The sequence below is a fragment of the Melospiza georgiana genome, chromosome 5 (assembly GCF_028018845.1).
Source record: "Melospiza georgiana isolate bMelGeo1 chromosome 5, bMelGeo1.pri, whole genome shotgun sequence".
In the NCBI taxonomy this organism is placed as follows: domain Eukaryota; kingdom Metazoa; phylum Chordata; class Aves; order Passeriformes; family Passerellidae; genus Melospiza; species Melospiza georgiana.
The window spans coordinates 9,066,751-9,088,045 of NC_080434.1; the positions used below are offsets into that span (position 1 = coordinate 9,066,751).

Here is a 21,295-nt window from a genome sequence, read left to right on the forward strand (position 1 = left end):
TTTAAACTGGAGCTGGGTGCTACAATCCCGTTAGGAATAAAGCCCTTGGGGGAAAGCACGTGTGCCATTCCTCCGAAGCGCAGCACTTCGGTTCTCAATATTATCTAGGCTTGTTGGGGTATTATCCCTTTTCTGCAGCACTTGCTCCCGCAAGTGTCTCTGAGAAGGGATGCGGTGACCGGCGGGGGCTGCTCCGGACTGCCGGCTCCGCTCGGGCAGAGGGGGCTCGCACCCCCCGCACCCCTCACAGCGACCCCGCCACGGCCGCTCGCTTCAGGCCTCCCCGCCTCGCCCGCGGCCGCCGCACGTCCCTGGCCCCGTGTCAACCCCGCGGCCGGGGGTTCTGCCGCCCCCGCGCCCCCCGCGGGCCCCGGGGCCGCCCCCCGGCCCGGCTGCGAGCATGCTCAGAGCCGCCCTGACCTACTTTCCCCGCCGGAGCCGGCAGCGGCGGGAGCGCACGGCACGGCACGGGCACGGCACGGCACGGCACGGGCACGGCACGGCACGGCACGGGCACGGCACGGCGCGGCACGGGCACGGCGCGGCACTGCGGCAGCGCCACGCTCCGCCCGCCCCGGCCCCGGCCGCGGCCGCGGGCCCGGCCCCGGCATGGTGCTGTGCGGGGCGCGCTGAGGGGCGCGGCGGCGGCGGGCGCTGCCGCGGGGCGGCGGCAGCAGAGGCGGCAGCGCAGCGACACCGGCAGCGGCACGAGCGAGCGAGCGAGCGGGAGCCGCGGGCGGGCAGGTGAGCGGCGCGGGGGGCGCGGGCCGCGGTTCCCCGGCGGGCGGGCGGGCGAGCGGGCGCGGTCCCGGAGGCGCTCCCCGCCGCCTCCACCATCGCCCCGCTGCCGGCACCTGCCGCGGCTGCCGCTGACCTGCGAGCCGGCCCCGCTGCCGCGGTGGCTGCGGAACTCTGCGGTGAGCCCCGGGCGCGCTGTCCCGCCGGCGGCCCGGGGGAGCCTGGAGGGCCGGAGCAGGGTCCGGTGGCCGTGCCGGGGAGCGCTGCAGCTCGGCCAGGCGGGCACGGCGCCTCTACCGGGGCGGCTGTCGCTCGCTCGCGGCCCGCCCGGCGTGGAGCGCGGAATCTCCCCGCGCAACGGGAGCGCACTAATGCTGTGTTCAGCATGAAAGTTCAGGAGATTATTTCAAATCAGCACCGAGTCTTGAAGGACAGTGGGTTTCGTTAGGCAAAAAAAAAAAAAAAAAAAAAAAAAAAAAAAAAATAACGAGCCGGAGGCTTTACTGAAGCTTTCCAGCTCCTGCTGCACGCAGGATGCTCGCTGCTGTCCCGCTCTGAGAAGGGGAATGGGAGGTGACACCCCAGTGCAGAGACCTCTTCGATGAACCTGACTTCAAAAAGAGGTGAAGTTGTGCTGCCTTAAATTTAAAATAAAGAATGCCTCCTGATATTTTGCTTCAATTACCCTTTTACTTCACAGGCTAGCCTCATAAGATACTCAATTTCATATGTGAACTAAGAGAACTGGAATCTAACACTTCAGAGTTCTTGTACAGAGTGGTCCTGAAATAATCTTTTGAATCCTGTTTCTTAACAGGGCCAATTCCAGCAGTATTGGACAAGGGAGCTTAAGAGAACACAGAGCGCTACTGAGCAGGCACTTTTCTAGTGCATTTGTCTGGAGAGTCTTGTAAGAGACTACACTTCCTAACAGCCCTCTTTCATTTGTTAAATTGAAGCATCTCAAATGGAGCTACCCTGATAAACCCACTTGGGGAAATAAAAATACCAACTGTGGCAAAATCCTAAATGCAACCTCATTTGGTACGTTTGTCTGAAGGACTGTAAAATTACTTCAAAAGAAGGAACACAAAGGATTTAAGGAGAGGAGAAATGTAGCATTTTCATTCTTTAAGACATTATATTGTAAAAGAGTTCCTCTTTTCACTGCAGTAAGACAAATTACAGCAGATTTTTTTTCAGTGGAGATGATGTTTTGCATGGCAGGAATCCTTTGTCTGGCTTAGTGTGTACAGTAGCGACAGCACCATTGATATACAGCAACCTTGTAGCTGCTGTATTAGAAATCCTTTATTATTAGAAATCTGTCTCATTCGGATTGCAGCATATCAACATCAGTTGATGCTGAGTGCAGCTCACACAGCTGGAGTGCACATTGAACACTCGGTTTTTTTCTGAAAATTTTGGAGTTTTCAGAGGCCTGGACAAACAGCACAACAAACAAAAAAAAAAAAAAATGTTTTGTGTCCACTGCATATTTCCTGTCCTGAAGGTTCATAAAATTTAGAGATAAAATCAGTTACTCTTAAAACATTTAACACATGGTGAGAGTGTGGTAGTGAATTCTGAAGTGACCTATATTGTACAGCTCCAGTTGCCCTCCTGCCCTGTCCTGTCCCCTTTGCCCCTCTGCAGTTGGACAGGTCCTGCATGAATTTGGAGGAGGAGGATGGAGTTGGCACAGAACCTGGCTAAAGCACTTTATTCATTGCTTTAACCAGGGGAACAAAACCCAAACCCAGCCAACAGAGGGTCACATTTGTGACACAATGGCAGGGGCTTCTGGGGAATGATTTAAATGGGGCAAAAATCCAATCTCCATTCCAGTTTTTGTCTACAGAGTTTGGAATGGGGAGCTGGCATTTCTTTTATAGTTTATGATTCTTGCCCAGTGTAAGGCACCAGTGAGATGTGAATGCAATTTACAACAGGGAGAGTGAGCTTGCCAGCAGCTAAAACAACCCGTACCAAGCTCTGCTAGCAAGGTCTTCTTTCTCTGCCAGCAAATTGCACCTTTACTAGAAGTCTTTGCAGGCACAAATGCCTCTGATCCTACTTTGAGATGTCCTGGATTGTAATAATATGTCACCAGAAGACTGGTGTAAGACCAAGGTCTTAGATACTTTCTTAAATTTTTCATTCCTTCAATTCTGAGCTGCCATCCATTCATGCAAACTTGTGAGCTTTTGCAAATATCTCTCTGTATCCTTAATTTTGTTATTTAGTTTTGACAATTGGCATTTGACCGTGTCATTTTCTGCCCATATACAGATCCACCGTAGAAACATAATTTCCAAGACAATGGAGAGGTTATCACTTTTCACCAGTTACTGTGATTAAAATCATCCATAGCAGCATTTTAGAGCATTTATCAGAAATAACAACCTCTATACAGATGTGTATAACTAACTTTGTTTTGGAAAAGGGCCACTATATGTGGAGGAATTTCTTATTGCATTAAGAATAACCTACCTAGCCCAGACCTAATATTTGATTGACATGTGTCTGCCATACTGAGAGTTTTATGCCAAGAAAAGACTCTTGCAGATATTTTTAAGTCAAGCAGGGGCCAGGGCACTGCAGCTGCATGTGTGTGTGTATAATTCTCAGTCTAGGTGAGTGTGTGTGTGTGGTACACACACAGTACTGGATGCTGAGAAAGTGATGTGCCTTTACTGTTACACTGTTCAATGTGGCATAGACATAACTGGCACACACATCTGAAATTATAGAGGTTCTTTAGTCAGCTCTTGAGGGCCTTCAGCTCAATTATTGCATGCACATGACAATATACAGTCGTGCTTGGAGAGGGCTGAATTGGTCACATTTGGGTACAAGCAAGACTTGAGCTGCTGCATGGTGCAGGGCAAACTTATTTGAATCCATCTTCTGTCCCCTTTGTTACTTGTGGAGGAAAGAGGCACAGACACCTTTAACCTAAAATAATCATTTTCAATTGCAATCAGTCATGAGCACTTAGATTCCTTTAAATTCCGCCTCTGACAAGGTTAATCCTGTCCTAATCATGGCATCTATGTGTAACCTCTTTGCCCTGTATCCCAGCAACCAATAAACATGAAAGCCAGCCATCAAAAATTATATCCATCTTACAGTGCTATAGGGATAGGGAAGAATAGTCATACTCAAATGTGTTTTGTCCTATTCTTTTTTCTCTTATGTGCCAAATAATGTGGGAGTCTTTTGTTAAGATAGCATAATATAAGCTATATCAGTGCATTGAAAACATTCAGTTTAAATTTTAGTTTAAACAGAATTTTTAGCCTGAAAAGTCCTTCATATCTTTGTTTAAGCAAAACTTAGTTTTGTATTTAAATGTCCTACATCTGGAGTCTTCCTTCTTCCTTTGGACAAAGAAAACCACTAGATGTACTTAAGGGATGGTTAGCTTTGACAAGCACAGCTCAGAGGAGTAAGTGGAAGGAAGTGAGCTGGGCCACATTCTGCATTGCTATGTTCTTAGCAGAGTCTCATAAGCCTTGCCAAGAGCATATGAGATCTGTTGCATTTACTGACTTTGCTTATTTAAACTTTTGGCAGAATAATGCTTACAGAGTGCAGGAATAAATAAAAGATACGAGGTGTGTAAAGAACATGAAAGATATGTAGAACTTGGTGAGGCCAGGCAGAGCTCAGATGTGTGCTGCACACATGGAAGTGTGGGAGGGATTCTCTGTGCTGCTTCATTGTTCTTCCTTTCTCAGCAGAGGGAACTCCTAAGCATTGATGCATCTGCATTTACTGCAACAGCAAACCAGCAGCAATGCTGCAAGTTTGCCAGGAGTTAAGCAAGGGACTCTTAAAGCCATACAGTTTCTGGAATAAGAGCTTTGTGTACAAAACTATATTGAAATGTAATTGTACAGCCTCCATATAAATACAAACACAGAGGAAATCTAGATAATCTATGTAAACAAAGTTTTTATTTCTAAGAATAAAATTCTTCAAAGCATTTATGTTCTAATAACACATAAGGTGAGCCTTGAAAAATCTCCACTATCAATAGTGTTGAATTTGTTTTATGATCTGGGTAACCTACAACTCAGTAGAACATTTTCATGACAGTACCTGCCTTGATGAAAAACAGCAAGCTTCTCCACTAAATATAGAGCATTGCTTTTGCTGCAGTCATTACAATACCACATGGAAAGAAAACTCAGATTTCTCAGTGCATATAAGAGAGCACATCTGAATTACAACTTTTTAATGAGAAGTTAACTATCCAAGTTGTCTGAATGCTTTTGTTGCTTCAGTGTATTTTGTGAAAAGCTGATTTGATACAGCAGAGATGCTAGAATTACAGGAGCTGTGGCATCAAAAGCGGATTTTCCAGAGGTTTGGCGTTCTTAAGGTACTTTTAAATAACCTCTCCAATAATTACCCGACACCAACAGCCTTCATTCTTCTTTGGGTTAATGGATTAGCATCTCTTGAGTGTTCATGGACATCAGGGGAGTGCACATCAGACCATTCAAAGACATGGTTAAATCAATGGGTCCATTCCAATATTTAAAGTGAAGCTCTAGGATGCCATGTGCTTGCTAGTTTTGCAATATTGAGACATGAAGTAGGATAAAGAGAATAGAGACATGAAGTAGATAAAGAGAAACAGAGGAGAAATTGACAGTAAAAAAATTCTAAAACATTTACACATGGATAAAGGCAACATGAAAACTCTTCCATTTTACAGCTGCTTGAATAGAAAGGCTTATGCTTCTTTCCCTAAATGGAAAGTCTGGATATAAAATTAATTTTCAATTACACTTTATTGCTTGCTGCTGTCTTGCTGCAGTGTGTTGTTACACTATGGAACCCTGAAAGTAAGACAATTCTATCTTTATGATGCTTCTTTCCTTTGTTACCCCCTACAGTGTTGTGAGTGTTCAGACCAAAATAATTTTAGAAGACAAAAACTGATAATGACTAAGTCTTGATCAGGTTCTGCCATTAATGGCAGAATAAGCTACAGCTCTTGATTTTTCCTTTTTCTTTTTTTTTTTTTTTTTTTTTTTGTTGTTACAAAACAGATTGACAAATGTTTGTCTGTAAGAACCTACCAATGCCTTCAAAATATACAATTAATGTATAGGCTTCTTTGATATAATTTTTTTTAAGACAGGTGTGCTAAAAAAGGTCTCCAGGTTGCCATACTGACAGCCCTTCCTATTCACTGCCCAGGGTCATACACTCAGAGCATAATGCATATACAGAAGTCAAGTCCCCACATTGATCATAGGCTGTCATAATTTATGCATCTGTTCTTGTAAATTATATACAGTCTCTTTTGAATCTTCATAGATTCCCAGCTCTTATTTTATCCTGTGTCAAGAAATTGAGACAACTACCTTGAGGGAGATGACTGTCCCTCTCTCCTCTGTCCTTGTGAGACCCCACCTGGAGTACTGCATCCAGGTCTGGGGTCCTCAGCACAAGAAAGACGTGGACAGGGTGAAGGAAGTCCAGCGGAGGGTAACAAAGATGCTTAGAGTTCCCTTGGCTGGAAATGTCTTCTCTGTATGGCAGAGAGGAGAGGTACTGTTCTTATCAGGTAAATGGAATGCAGAAGGCCAAATACCTTTTTTTTTCAGGCTGTAGTCAGCACTCTCAGCCTGTCTTATCATTCCAAAGTGCTGCTACTCAAAAAAATATACAGGAGCTCATGAAGACAATTTCCCAGCATCCCATATAGCAATTTTTAAGATCAGACATATTTTTCCCATTGTTTTCCCCAAGGCAATTCTTGTATTTGTGTTTCTGGAGTATTTGAGTTTATTTAGGTTGGGGGGCTGCCTCTGGGGGCCATCTGATTCAACAGCCTTTTCAAAGTAGGGCCAGTGTATGCCAGCTCAGTCAAGTTTTGAACTTCTCAAAGGATGGGGATTCCATGACCCATCTGGGCAACCTATTGCAGGGCTTGACTGACCTCCTGCATAAATATATTTTTTCATCTTCATAATTTCTGTTGTTGCAGCATGTGTCCTGTGTCTCGTGTCCTTTCACGGCTCATCTCTCAGAGGAGCCCATGTCTGTGTTCTCTGTACCCTCCCATGAGGTGGCTGAAGGCAGCAAGTGTGACATGAGGTTACTGAGCAGACAAGGCCAGGGCTCAGCCCTGTTGAAAGGTTTCCTAAAGTTCCCAGGCAGCTGAAGAGACTAAATAAGCATATAGCTGGGGGCTGCTGCCCAGCTGGGAATCTAGATGTGCAGAAGGAACTCTTCATCTTACAAACACCACCAGCAGGTCACCTATTCAACATAGCCTGGGAAACAGAAAGCCATGAAACTACAAAAGACTGAAATCCCCCACTCCAGGAGAATGAAAAGCAGCTCTTCTGGAGCCAAGCATTAATATTTTATCAACTGACAAATGAATAGAAAAAGAAGTCAAAATTTTTCTGCTAGTTGTAAATGAGTGACATTTCTTTTCCTCTGCATGTCTGGATCCTAATAATTAGACCTTTTCAGTAGGTGGTTCTCACTCATAAGCCTATGAACTGGCAGTGAGCTTCTCACCTGTGTGGCAAAAGTTCTTTCATTTGCATTCCTGTTTCACTAACACTTGTTAACTTTTACTTTTGCCCACTCTTTAAAAGACATAGCCTATGAAAACTAGGAAAAGTGGCAAGTAGTTTTTAAATAATAAAAAACTAGCCTTAATTTTGTTTTGCAGCATCAGCCTTTATACTTCTTTTAGATAAGGGAGAGCTAGAATGAAAATAATTTACTTTTCTTGGTTACTTACAAGCCAAGGAAGATAGCATTGGGATGTTAAAGCTATAGGAGCACCATTTATGCATTATGCAGTAAGCTGGCTTCTTGTGCTTCACTTGTGAATTGAATGACCTCACAGTTAATAGGATTACACATTATTCCAAGAGTAAGAACAGGCCAGTCTTACAGATGTGAGCAAGCCAGGAAAAGGTATGCATCACTGCCCTCCTTTTCTATTCTTTTGTGCTCTGTCATCATGTTGTTCTGCACAAATGCAGCACTTAGAGCCATGACCCCATAGTCATTTTCTTTGGTGGCAATAGTATGGGAAGCAAGCACATCTATGACATGAAAAAATAATTGGCCAGTCAGAACATGTCTCTGATTAATGTTCTTAGATGTGTCTGTCAGTCCTAGATGTGTCTTCCATTTAGACTGATGTCTGATCTTGGACAGAGAAGTTGTAACTGCAGCTTTTGTCCACATTTTCACATTAATTAGGAGTAAAACTATCATGCTGCAGCTCTGCAGTTTCTGGAGCCCGTTCCAGGGGACTTCTCTGGATATATGTGCATAGAGAGCCTGCTAGAGTAGGCTGCCATGTAACTTAAAGGGAAAGCTTGTCATGTGTTCTCATTTGGCTCAAGTCTTTCCTCTCACAAGCAGTAAATCTGTTACTTTAGTATTTTCAATTTATACCATTTGAGTTAGGGAATTGAAAAACAGAACTATTTAATATATTGATCACTGACAAGCATTGTTGAGTAGTAAATGTTGCTCCAAAGACAATACAGCAGGAGAGTTTCCTATATACATGTTCTAGGTGCTGGAGGAGAGTGTGGGGATTCCTTTCATTCCATCTTTGGAGGAAAGCCTGAATAGCTCAAAATAGCCAGGGGTGTTCTTTTTCCATTTCATGCACCACAAATTTAAAATTAAAAAAAAAAAAGTATATGTAACCACATTTATATTATATTATATTATATTATATCATATCATATCATATCATATCATATCATATCATATCATATCATATCATATCATATCATATCATATAGTTTTGTTCTTTGTAAGTGGTAGCTCACATGCTTTGGTGATTACACTTTTTCCATGAAATTAGCTCTTTGTTTTTAGTGACCTTTTCATGTCAAAAATGCTCCAAGACTCAATCTGTTCCTACAAAGCAAGTCTCAGGATTGCAGATGTCCTCCTTCTTTAGAATACTGTGTTACTCAGTCTAAAGGAGTTATTAGAGGAATCTTTGTTTTAGTTTAGTCAATCCAGCTTTCTCTGACTTAGGTCAGATCAAAAGGTTACAGTTTTGGCTGCCTTCATCAGGTTTATCACGGGTCACAGCTAATTGCTGCCTCTCGTGGCCCAGATCCTGGGCGACACTGTACCCACTTCTCCAATACTCTGGATTCTCTTGCTGCTTTGCCAGATATCACTAGCAGTCCTATTTTGGTCTCAGTCTTCTCCCCATTTAGTTGTGTGATTAAACCAGAACTCGTTACATCATCTACGTTTAGCAAAGCAGCTGGCTCCCAGATCTGTGTTCCCTGATATACTCTGGCTGCTCTTGCGTCTGTGGCAAAGCAGGAGGACAGGAACTCTCAGCAAATCTTCCTTTGCATCAGCGTTTGGTGTGAGCACATTTTCTACCCTTTCAGTTCTCTCTCTGCTTCTTCCTGCTTTCCTAATCTGACTCTAGCATTTTTGGTCATGCCCAGCAGGTTTGCAGAGGGTCCTGGACATTCAGGTCCCAGCATGGCCACCCTGTAACTTTTTTTTTGTCATTTGGGGCTAAGAAAACCTTTTTTGGTTTCTTCCATCTCTTTTTGTTTCCTGATAACATTGGAGAGGATGCACACCAAAGGAAATATTGCCTACTGCTTCCTAGTTGCCCTGGGAACATTTGTCTAAACTTGTATCTCAAAACACCATTCTTCAGAGAGATCTCTCCCTGTCTCCTCAAACATACTCAGGCACTTCCCTGGATGGCATATGAAAGCAGCAGCCTTCATTTCCAAACATTCTGCTTTAAACCTACTGCCTGATTATTTCTCATATTAGCCACCAAACTGTAGTTATTTCAAATAGAAATGTATCTACAAAGGTATTTAGTATTTTTTTAATATTCTGCATTCCAGGAACATACATGAGAGAGTACATTCTCAGGAGTAAGAAGAAGGAGTAGGTAAGGATGTTACACAGTAGATATAAATTATTTATCTCTGTTTCCTAAGATTTACTGCAGCTATTTATGGTTCAATTTTGGGCCAGAATGAGGGAGTCGCCGTTACCTTCAGACAAGGGATCACCCCTTTGGCCATGCTGTGGGCCAGTCACACTTGCCATCACTACACAAAGGTGCCATTTCTGCTTCCCTATGCTCTGCGTTCAAAACAAGTAACCGTACGGAATAGGCAACGCCTTACTGCCCTCACACCTTCCAAACCTCTGCCCACATCCCTGTGCTCTGTGGAATCAGTGGGCCATCAGCTACCTTGATCAGCTTCCTAATACACTGCTGGTCCCTTCCTTACAGATTTTCTGTTCATCCACTGTGGAGATGCTATTTCATTTCCTTCTGGAATGCAACTTGCTCTCCACAATAAACACTTTTTTTGACTGCTACTGATGTTTCTGCTGTAAAAATATATGATAGACCCAAATACAGTAATAACAAGGCCCAGACAGCAATTGGAACACACAGCTTAATCACTTTATATTATCTTTTGCCCTTCCCATTGTCCTAATCCAGCCAGTCTCTGTTCCTGCTCCTTTGCCAGGAAGTAAAATTTTTGTTTTTCTGTATGGTGCAATGCAGATCTGTGACACTGTACAGAAACATTTTATAGACTGAATATGTGTAATCATGAAGAATGTCAGTCTCCAAGGTTAATGGAGTAGTAGAAATGAGATGTAAATAGTTACTGAAGTGAACAGGCAGAACTGAAGGTTTTTTCCCAAACTGCTGACTCAGACAGAGTGTACCTTCAAAAGCACAGACTCTACATGCTTTGCATAATTGGAAGTAGATTTCTGAAGTCATTGTTTATATTGCTTTATATGACAAATGAGATTTGCATATTAATTTAAAGTTAAAAATTATTCTGTCTCTTCAAGAGAAATACTTCCACATTCAGTAATTATAAAAGCAGAAAAAAAAAACCAAGGACAGGCTTGAAGCTGGGACAGACCTCTACATCATGCCAGCAGTTTATTGAAACAAACATAGGTTTTCATTTCTAGTAATGATTCATCCTGTAAAATAGAAGAATTCATTTGCTTTTTCAATAACACTGTATCTATTTGTATGAAAGCAAGTTCATTGCTTTACAAAGAAGAGAGGATGCATAACAAAATGACCTAAATCAAGTACTACCAGTGCAAGATGGTAATGTGGCTTTCTTTCCTTTTTGAATACAAAAGAAAATAAGGATGGGGATTTTTTTACTTGTTTCTTTTTATTTTAGTGTTTTGTTTATATATAGAACTGCTCTCGGGAACTGATATTGTCAGCAGTTACTATGTGTGCTAAGGCAAATGAGTTACTATGAGTCAAATGTATATTTAAGAAAATAGAAACTCTTTTGAAATGGAATTGTTCATTTGGGGAAAGTTCATTAGATAGTTTCCTATATTCAGATTCCAGATAGATTCCTCTGTCTAATAAATTTCACTAAGTTTCAGTTATTTACCTTAGAGACACATCAGTAAAACCAGTATAGTTGGATACTCTGTGATTTTAGCATGATTTGTGGCCTTTAGACTCTTAAGTGAAATTTTCCAAGGTGCTCATTTTGAGGCCAACACTGTGCCTTCAGTCAGTACTGAATGCCAATTGTGTTCACTGGGAGCATAATGAGGCCAATAGAGAGCACTTTTGTAACCCCCCCCGCCTCTGTCCAGAAACTGAAATCACTGCTTCAGAAAGGCCTCATTGTGGGTGATTAGTTGAAGGAAAATACTGAGGGAGAATGTGCAAAAAGTACACAGGCAAAGTGCTTAATATCATATAAGGAATGGAAAAGTCCTAACTTCATTTGAATCTCAAAGGAACATTAACCATAATTATGTTACTAGCATGTACTCCTATTTACGAATCTGCTCTAAAAATAACAACACTGCAATTACTTGATCAAGCATTAAATACCCTCTTTTAAGAATAATCTTCCATGCTATGTTTTAGCTCAGAGAGCAGTAGCTTAAGAAAAGTGAATGGTCTGAGATGTTTTGCTGTATGTGCTGCTGTGTTTGGGGAAAAATTGTGTATATCAAAGATTCCAGCACTAGATCCAAAAACCCTTCCTGGAATTGTTCTTTCTTACACCATGTTTCACAGTTCATCTAAGACCATGCATGTCATAGAGTTGCAGCACCAAACTGGTAGTGACCGCTTTTAATGTGCTGCGCCTCAGTTTTTCCTGTTGATTTTGCAAATGGTTAAAAAAAAAAAAAGGAAAAAATCTGTTGAACTTTGGCATAAAACTGTAGCTGCTACTGTAGCTAAACTGCTGCTAAGTGTCTAGGTGATAAAAGCTTCCTCCTACGCCTGTCACTCTGAACAACACCATTGTCAGGAAAATGTATGCATCTTTTTCCAGTAAGGATAAGGACTGTGATAGCATTAGCATTCAGACAAGACACTGTGCTGATGATTGTGAAATGCATTAATGGATGTGTCACTATTTTAAAAGAGCATATCTAATGGACTGTTTATATATGCCGTCTCACTGTACTTATTTATTTTATAGGATATTTTAAGCATAAAATTGCACAGAGCAAAGTAGAACTCTCCTGTGACCTGCTCACCTCAAGGACTAAAGAGAATCAGTTGCCAGCCAGTCGTGTACACCACTGAAGGAAAATGGACATACTGAACAGCCGCCACTCTTTGTACTTTCTGCCCACCACACGCCTTGTCATCTTATTAGCAGCTCTGAGCACTGCAGAGGATGTGAGTAACAGCACTTTGAACCGCACCGACACACCCGGGGCCGCGCCGCTGGTCACCTCCCGCATCGACCACATCATCGTCAGGGAGGGCAGCAGTGCCTTGATCGACTGCAATGTCCAGGGCACTCCCAGCCCACGCTACAGATGGTACAATTCCAATGGCCGCCTGCTCCAAGAGGAGGAGAATAAAGGTAGGATCTTAGGAATAGCACTGATGGAGCCTGTCCAGAGACACTTCTGATTTCAGCAAGTTGACAAATAACCTGGATTTAATGGCCTGGCTGTGGTATTTTCCTGTGTGAAAATAAATGAAAGCTTGGTGGCAGTTATACATTTTTAATGCACACCTTGGAAGAAAACAGTAACTTTTTATGTGTTATTTATAGCAACACATAGCAAGAAGCTGAAGCAATTAACAGAAGTTGTAGACAGGCCTCTTTTCATTGGAAGACTTCATGTTTGTTCTGTTTCTCATTCTGTCCTCCTTTGTTCTTCTCTGGCACCAAAAAAAGATTCAAAAGCTGTTTCCCAACTCAAAGGAGGATTCTCATGACATATTAGTTTGTTGGCGTGAACTCAACACAGCTAACTCCCTGGTATGCCTGCTGTCTTTTATGTGCAGTGCCATGGTAGTGTGAGAAACAGGAGATGCCCTGAACAACCAACTGCAAAACTTATATAGGGCAGCAGTCAGAAGGACGGGCCAAATTTGAGCCTTCCTGGCTTTAGTAAAGACTCTGCTAGAGACCATAATTACACACAAGCTTATTTTCCTTAAATGGAAGGTTTGGGTGATAATCCTAGTTATACTTCTAGTTATCCTTCTAGTGTTTGAGGGGAGTGTGGGTATATAAAAGGTGTTTTTCTCATGTAATCCTTCCATAGTGACTGCTTTGTTCACAGCATGATGAAATAAACTCTTAGTTGTTAAGATAGAGTGCCTAACTAATGGCTGACCTGCCAGCGAACTCTGCTGTGACAGGAGTAACAATCGACCCAGCTTGATGTGAAAGAGCAGTGTGTATCTGTAAGAGCTTACTGCATAACTGGTTATGTTTTACAGTGCAGCGTGTTATCCTTTTCTGAGTTAAGCTAGAGAAAGGAACTACTTGAGCTACTAAGCAGACTTTTGAACATGATTTGTGTGGTTGTGGCAACATACAGTGATTAGTGTGCTGGAGTGTTTTGCTAAGGTTCACTAATAGAAAATTTCCCCTTTAGTAAGGCATCTAAATTTAGGTCTTTGTGTAGTCAGCTGAGAGAGGTAGCTAAACCAAACATTTAGGCAGATGAGCAAAATCTTTGAACAAATCAGTAAAAAGTACAGATGTAGTATTAAGACAACTTCACTTTAACTTAGAATTTCAACAGTGCAATACCTCCTTTAAGAGACTGTCTTTCTGTAAGAAATGTTTCCTAGCTTGAGAGCTTTCTTTGTGGTGTTAAGCATGGCACTGAATTGTTATCAAAACCCAGCAATGATACCTTTTTGAATCATTGTTTTCTTATGTGGGTCAATATGTCTGTCAGGATCCACTGGCATAGACCCAGTCACTGAGTTCAATGCCATTATGTCATTTATAACAGCTGGAGCCAGGATCCATCACAAGGCATCTTGTTATTTCACAATTAATTGAAATCTACTTTGCAAAAAAGGACCAGCATTCAAATTCAAAGAAATACTGAGCAGCAAATACTCTGCATTTTTTGTTGTACTGGAGGTGGAGGAAGAAGTGTCATCTGTTACAGATTCTAATATTTCCTCTGTAAAGGAGTACTACTCTAAATTTGCCTAAATTTAGCAGATTGGGGTATTTTTTTTATGTGAAGGTCTGATTTAGACCAAGCTTTTATTTAGTCTTTATTTTTAAATTTCAGGCAAAATGATTCAGCTCTTTTCAAGAAATATGCTAAGGTAAAAAAAAATATTGTTTCATTTAAGTTAAAACTTCTAAGAGGATAAAAAGACGTAATTAAGAGCTGTCTGTACACATGAATGGAGGCAGGGATCTTTTGGGATTACTTTATACGTAGGCTTCTACTGGAGATAATGTGAAACAATTTGGGTAAGCCATGTTTAACTAGAAATCTTTGAGGAACTAAAAATCTTAATTCATTACCAATTAATTAAGTGGCAAATACAGTAACTGGGTTAATCTTGAATCACTTTAGCAGTGACAGGAGCGATGAGTTATTTGAAACAGGTTGTTTCAAATGCAGTTTCATACCTAAACTGTTCTGCTGTGCCAGGTTCAAAGAATATCAAGTGTGCATGTAGATGAAATGTATATTTCCATGCAGCAGACCAAGTTATCAATTATATTACATTGATAGAAATTACTTTTAAAGGTAAAAGAAGTTCTGTTGTGGTATGTACCAACAAGGCATTCCCTGTCACCGCTCTTCTCCTTTCCATCTATTTTACTCCTCCTATCCTACTTCCACCTCTTTAAAATTATACTTAAAAATCAGTTTCTCAGCACCTCAGAGGGTAGCAGTGTAGTGTATGATGTCTAACATCTTAGGGGTTTTAAAGTTTACATTAACAGAATTATATGAGATACTGTAACAAAACACCAAAAATAACGCAATTGTAAGCAAATGCATTGTCAGGAAACAAAACAAGGAGGGTTTAAGTAGGTTTTTCTGCCTCACAATCCCGTTGATCCTTGTTGAAGGATCCAACTCCTTCAATTCACTTCTTTGAGGAAGTGTGACCTGTGTTTGGGAGGCTCTCTGGAGTAGTCCTATCTTTGTAGCCTAACTGACCACAAGATTGAGAGAGATGCATATTAGCATTTTCTGAGACCCTTTTAGGGCATGCTCTGACTATCCAAAGTTGATGTCAGGGATTTGACAGTAGTAGTAAGGCAGCTAAGATTGCAGGCCTTTATAAAGGTAAATTATTTGTCTTCCTGTGAACATAATTTCCTTCTTCCAAAACCTGAAGCGAGTTTGATAAAGCTGATATTTAAGACTATGCTGATCATATGACAAAATACTTCTAAGTTACTCTGTTTCCTCTCCAACAGGAAAATGGTGGTTTCTTGACAACGGGCTACTAAACATTACCCGCGTGTCATTTGAAGACAGAGGTAAATACACATGTGTGGCATCTAACACGTATGGCAGCATTAACAATACTGTGACACTGAGGGTTGTTTTTACCTCTGGAGATATGGGAATCTATTACATGATTGTCTGCCTTGTTGCTTTTACCATTGTTATGATACTGAACATTACTCGGTTATGTATGATGAGCAGTCATCTGAAGAAAACCGAGAAAGCAATCAATGAATTCTTCCGAACAGAAGGGGCAGAGAAACTTCAGAAGGCCTTTGAGATTGCAAAGCGTATCCCAATTATCACATCAGCCAAAACGCTTGAGCTTGCCAAAGTAACCCAGTTCAAGACCATGGAGTTTGCCCGCTATATTGAAGAGCTTGCTCGGAGCGTACCTTTGCCACCTCTCATCATGAACTGCAGGACTATAATGGAAGAAATTATGGAGGTTGTCGGTCTGGAGGAGCAAGGACAGAATTTTGTACGGCAGGCGGCAGAAGGCCAGGAGACCACCGAAACAGACGAGCTTTACATGATCCCAAATGCTTTGGCGCGCAGTGAATCTCCCACAGGTGACTCGGACGCATCGTCACTGCATGAGCCACCTCAACAGATTGCAATAAAAGTGTCAGTTCACCCATTGTCCAAAAAGGACTGCATGGATGGTCAGTCACAGGAAAGCATGCAGTTGGACACCAAGGAAGAAGACACTCCTCAAACACCAGCACTTCCTGCGGAGCCCCCTCCTGAGCCTTCTGCTGAACTCAGTTCTGATGACACAGCATTGGCAAATGACAAAAATACATGTGTTATATATGAAAGCCATGTATGATAGTTACTCCTGAATCTATGCATAGCAGGAAAATCAGGTGGAGCTCTTTTAAAAATACATATTGTACTTGCCGCTAAGCCTTACCTGGAGACTATCATAGCAAAAGCATGTAAGTGGATTATTTGGCACTTTCTTCTCAGTTTGAGTTTAGTTTACCATGATGTATGGCAGAGTAATTGCTATTACATTAATATTAATTGCTCTTTTTGATTAGGAGTATTTCCAAGAAACATTTACCTCAGCATTTTCTAGGTTGGAGTCACCTGTAGTGGCTCCTGGAAGTCACTGGTAGTCTTTGGAGTAGGACACTTGAACATACTAAACATAAAACTGGTTTCCATTTCCCTCCTTCACTCTTGTTATTTCCATCTATTCCATTTTTGCAAATATTAACTTGTGAATTTGAAATATTGCCCAAGAGGCAGCACTCCAGTAGCCAAATAAAATCCTAATAGGTCCCATTTACAAAGCCTGTTTGCTCAGCTGCATTGTGATTTAGAGGGCTATTAAAGAAAGTTAAAATGTTTCCATTTCATTTGAGACCACACTGCTTAGCCACATGGGAAATAGTTTTCCCTTTTTCATGGAATGGAGATGCCAACAATCATTTGTTTTGCATGAAGAAACAACTTTGAGGTATATATTACAGATTGGAAAGCCATCAGAAAGTTGCAGTTCAACAGCTCTGCAGGGGTTTTTTGCATACATTTGAGCATTTTCTATGTTGCCAGAAGTCTATATGGCAAACAACTGCAAATATGCAAGATGTCTTGTTTTGAAATAATGTGGAAGCAGTAACTATGTACTACCTTACCAGAAGATATGCAGGTTCCATAACAGTCCTGCAAATGCCAGTAATCAGTTGATAACAAGGCTGAAATGGCAAATTACCCTTTTATTTGGCTTCTTAATTTTGGTATTCTGAAGATCAATCCTAAATTCATATATAAGCATCAATTTGAGAGTTTCATCCAAACTGAAAAAAAAAATAATCAAGTGTCCTATAAAATTGCAAAGACCATCATGCAAACTGTTAAATGTGATATAATTGCGTTGAGATTTCGGAAACCTCCTACATGTAGGATGTTCACTTCTTGAGTGACTCTACCCCAGTAAAGCTTTAATGATCATAGCAATTGTGGCATTAAAAAGGATCAACATCTCTGCCAGGCAATGCCAGGAGTGGAAGGGAAGTAATCATTTCTCTTGCAGAAAGACAATAAAAAGTACCTTCTCTGAAGTGAGTCTGGAAAGAAATCACTTACAAGGAGTTTGTGTAGGGTTAATAGCATATTACTTAATTACCTGACACATTTAGTTTGACACTAATGAACAAACTATCACCTTATAGTGTTTAAGAAGGATTGTAGTAGAAATATACTTAAAATAAATCTGGAATCAGGTATACTGTAGAAAAAGAAGTCTCTTAGGTCTGTGGGGAGGTGATGCATGGATGGCTCTCTGGACATTTTAACAAAGCAGCCTCATCTCCATAAGGTGTCTGTTGGAGGCAATCAGTTATATTAACTGCACAGGTAATCAAGATCAGACAAAGTCAGTGTTGCAGGTACATAAAAGAACCCTTGATAATGAACTGAGGTCTTGTGTCAACTTCCTTATGTTAAAGTGCAGAGCCTCACCAGCAGTGCAATACAGGAATACCCCATGACTTACATAGGTGATGCAGAGATGGCTCCATATTTATCTTTCTGTGGTTACTTAAAAAAATACATGTTTAATAATGGACTTCAGATTTTACAACCAATTTTTGAGAAATGGCAGCATTCAAATGTCTCATTTTTTTGTGCTTACCACAGTGGCAGGTTTCTACACAAAATGTATTTGCACATGCCCAAAAGGAAACATGCAAGGGCAAAGCCCCATTAGGAATGTGACTTGAAATATTTGAGTTCCAGCAAAGCAATATAAATGTAAGACAGAAGTTAGTTTAAAAGAATACCATAAAGAACCTCACTTCTGACCAGTGCGATTGACAGTAGTATGATGCAAACTCTTAACTTCTTGTCTGAATCCAAAGGACATTTCTGTTTAGTGTTCACATCAGTTTTTCAAGTTACTTGATTTGCTTCTGATATGAAAAAGGACAAGGGCAGAAACAAAAGCAGGAACTTGCACTAAACTCCTTCAATTCACCTTAACATCCTGAGAAGAGGTACTTTGATGTTTCTGCCTGTCCAGCATTTACAAACAATGCCTGTGGATTCTTCAATTACCTATCTGGTGCCCAACTAAGATTGCACAGATAAGCAAGGATATTCTCCTTGAAAGCATAAAAATAACTTTTAAATTACACTTTTTTTAAGTTTTAAAAATATTTATTACAGTATTTTAATTTTAATCTTTTTAGATTATGAAATTTTTACAGTAGAGATCAGACCCCTTCATGTATTTCTATAGTGTTCTGACCCTGACTAGTACTCTCAGGCTGTCCTCCAGCCTCTTTTATTATTTATTTATTGAGAAACATTTGAGAGCAAACAATCCCCGTGGATTTCTTCAGTATCCCTGTGTAAACTTCCTTGAAGATACAAATGATGTTTTTCCCTAGAGGCTGCCCACAAAGGGCACGTTTGAAGTACACACAAACGCACATTGCAAACCACATAGAAGCACCAGTACTTGGATTAGATCCATGCAATACACAGAGGGCTGGATTCCTCTGTTGCAAGGTCACAGGGAACCCTAAATTTTCTAGAGCTGGAGTCACTCAGAGATAACAGTTCATAGGTAGGACTGCTCCAACCAATCTGGACATTTAGCTTTGTGTTATTATCAGAATAAGAACTATAAAGCACTGTAGCTGAAGAAAATACAGATTTTATACAGAACCGATGGTTCTGGTTTCTGTGGTTTTTTGGTGGTTTTGTGTCTGCTGCTCAGTGTCTTATGCACCCATTATATGACACATCTAAGCCTAAAGCTTTTTATACACTTTCAGGAACTTCCTTTGTGGAAGACAGATGGGAAGCAAGACCCAAACCTGTCTTTCCTGTTCCAAACTTTCCAGCTGTGCTATTATAAAGTATGCAATTGTGTCTTGCAGTATTTCTTAGCAAATGGCTATTTTATGGTCCAAAAACACAATTACCAAACATAAAATTAATAATGACTCTAAGAAAAAATTAGTGTTTGCATTCTTCTATATTTTCATGCACCTTAAGCACTTCAGGGGCATTAATCTGTTCCCATCATTGGACTATGCACACTTTTCGTTACATTTTTCTATTTATTGTACCACCAAACAGTAATGGTTCTTAAAACACTCAGAATCTGGAAAATCGAGTCCAACTGAAATTGCATTCTAAAAGCAAAGGAACACCAAGCCAGGCTTAATAAGGAAAAGAGATTTGCACAATTATATTTACACCATTTTCAAACAATTTTGCCAAACTTCATGAAAGATGACTAGATTTCTGCAGCAGAAGAAATCAGTTGGATTTGAATTTCATACTTACTATTCTTTTTTCAGTAAATGTAAGACTATACTAATCAGTCCACTTAAACATAGTATTCACTGTCTATTTTCTCAACATTTTCTTTTTGAGCAGCATTTTTTTCCTGCTGATTCTTTTTTTGTTCTCTGATTCAAGCATGTTTCTGATGAAACCTATCCTTCAGGGTTTTTTTTGTCTTTCATATAAAAAATTTAAAAGAACCCATAGACCAGCATTTTCTGCAGGTTTGTTGGTACTTGGTAAAGCACAGAAGTACACTCCTGTGCTTAAAAATTACTGTATAATCATAAGACTTGCAAAATGGCATATACAGGCAGATGTTGATTTTTTTTTAATCAGTGCCTGTTTTATTCTAATGTAGATACTATGTCAGTTCCTTGATTTGCAGTTATCTTTTGACAAAAGTACTGTAACATATAACCAGGGCTTTCTGACTTTCAGTTTGGTCAGATTAACTAATTCTAGAAAGTGTTAACAGTGTCAGATTTTCAAAGTTCTCATGGGATATCTTGGCAGCATGCTATTTTAAGAGTTGGCCTCTTAAGTATGCCATATTTAGTGGGACAACTGAAAGCTTCTTAGATGCAAAGGAAATGCTTGCACTAAAGTCTCGTAAGTTATATTTCATTTATTATGAAATCCTTTTTGATTTTACAAGAAATGTAAGACAAACATGAATGTGTTCTTTTGAGAAGCAGTTGCTGTATTTTGATTTAAATAACTGTTATGATTTTATAGCTCACGGCCGTAAATCACAAAGAGAAAAGTTCATGCTGAAGTGGCAAAATGAAATGTGATGTAGCTTGTACATTGATCGTTGTTTCAATAAAGAATTTGCACAGAGCCTGCTGAGTTTGTACACATTCAACAAGATATTTACAGTGCCACAACACCACTTTCCCACAGAAATGGATACTTAATAGCATACATCCTGCACTAATTTTTGGAATAACCAGCTCAAACCTTTTCTATGTCCATTTTTTTCTCTCCCTGTCTTACTTTCCTATACTTTCTTCTGTCCCCAGCAGCTCTGCTGTGACACTTCTCAAATAGGAACAGAATGAAGTTAGTTGTCAGGACAAGTGTTTCTCCACCCCAGGCACCTCTGTTCCAAACTGACCTTTTATAAGTCCCCAAATGGATTTTTTCCCCCAGCTGTACCAGGCTCTAATGCTGTGTATTATATTTAGCTCTCTGGCTCCCAGGCCCAAACTGAGTCATTTTACTCTTCCAGTAAAGGCTGACTTGTGAGTCTGTGGTATCATATGTAGGTCTGTAAATTTGGCAAAGACAATAATGTAAACTGAAGCTAAGTTACCAATTTCTTTTTCAAAATCATAGTGTGTGGCAGCACATTATAAATGTGGCAGACTTAGGACACTCAAGTTATGTTATGAGAAGCTATTTCATACCACAAGACAAGGCAAAAATGAGAAAAGAAAATCCAGCCTTGCATAGCATAAAGAATACATGT

General features: G+C 40.7%; 1 protein-coding gene across 2 annotated transcripts; it reads left to right on the forward strand.

Annotated features, from left to right (window-relative positions):
* The first annotated feature begins 661 nt into the window (after positions 1-661).
* On the forward strand, positions 662-20,665 carry MFAP3L (microfibril associated protein 3 like). 2 transcript variants are annotated; one of them, XM_058024891.1, is made up of 4 exons: positions 709-744; positions 9,639-9,685; positions 12,249-12,641; positions 15,483-20,665. In XM_058024891.1, exons 3-4 carry the CDS (start codon positions 12,362-12,364, stop codon positions 16,343-16,345), a joined length of 1,143 nt encoding a protein of 380 aa, XP_057880874.1. In that variant the 5' UTR covers positions 709-744; positions 9,639-9,685; positions 12,249-12,361; the 3' UTR covers positions 16,346-20,665. The 2 variants fall into 2 exon arrangements, with proteins under 2 accessions (XP_057880872.1, XP_057880874.1); XM_058024889.1 differs by lacking the exon at positions 9,639-9,685 and having other exon boundaries at positions 662-744.
* Positions 20,666-21,295: the final 630 nt, after the last annotated feature.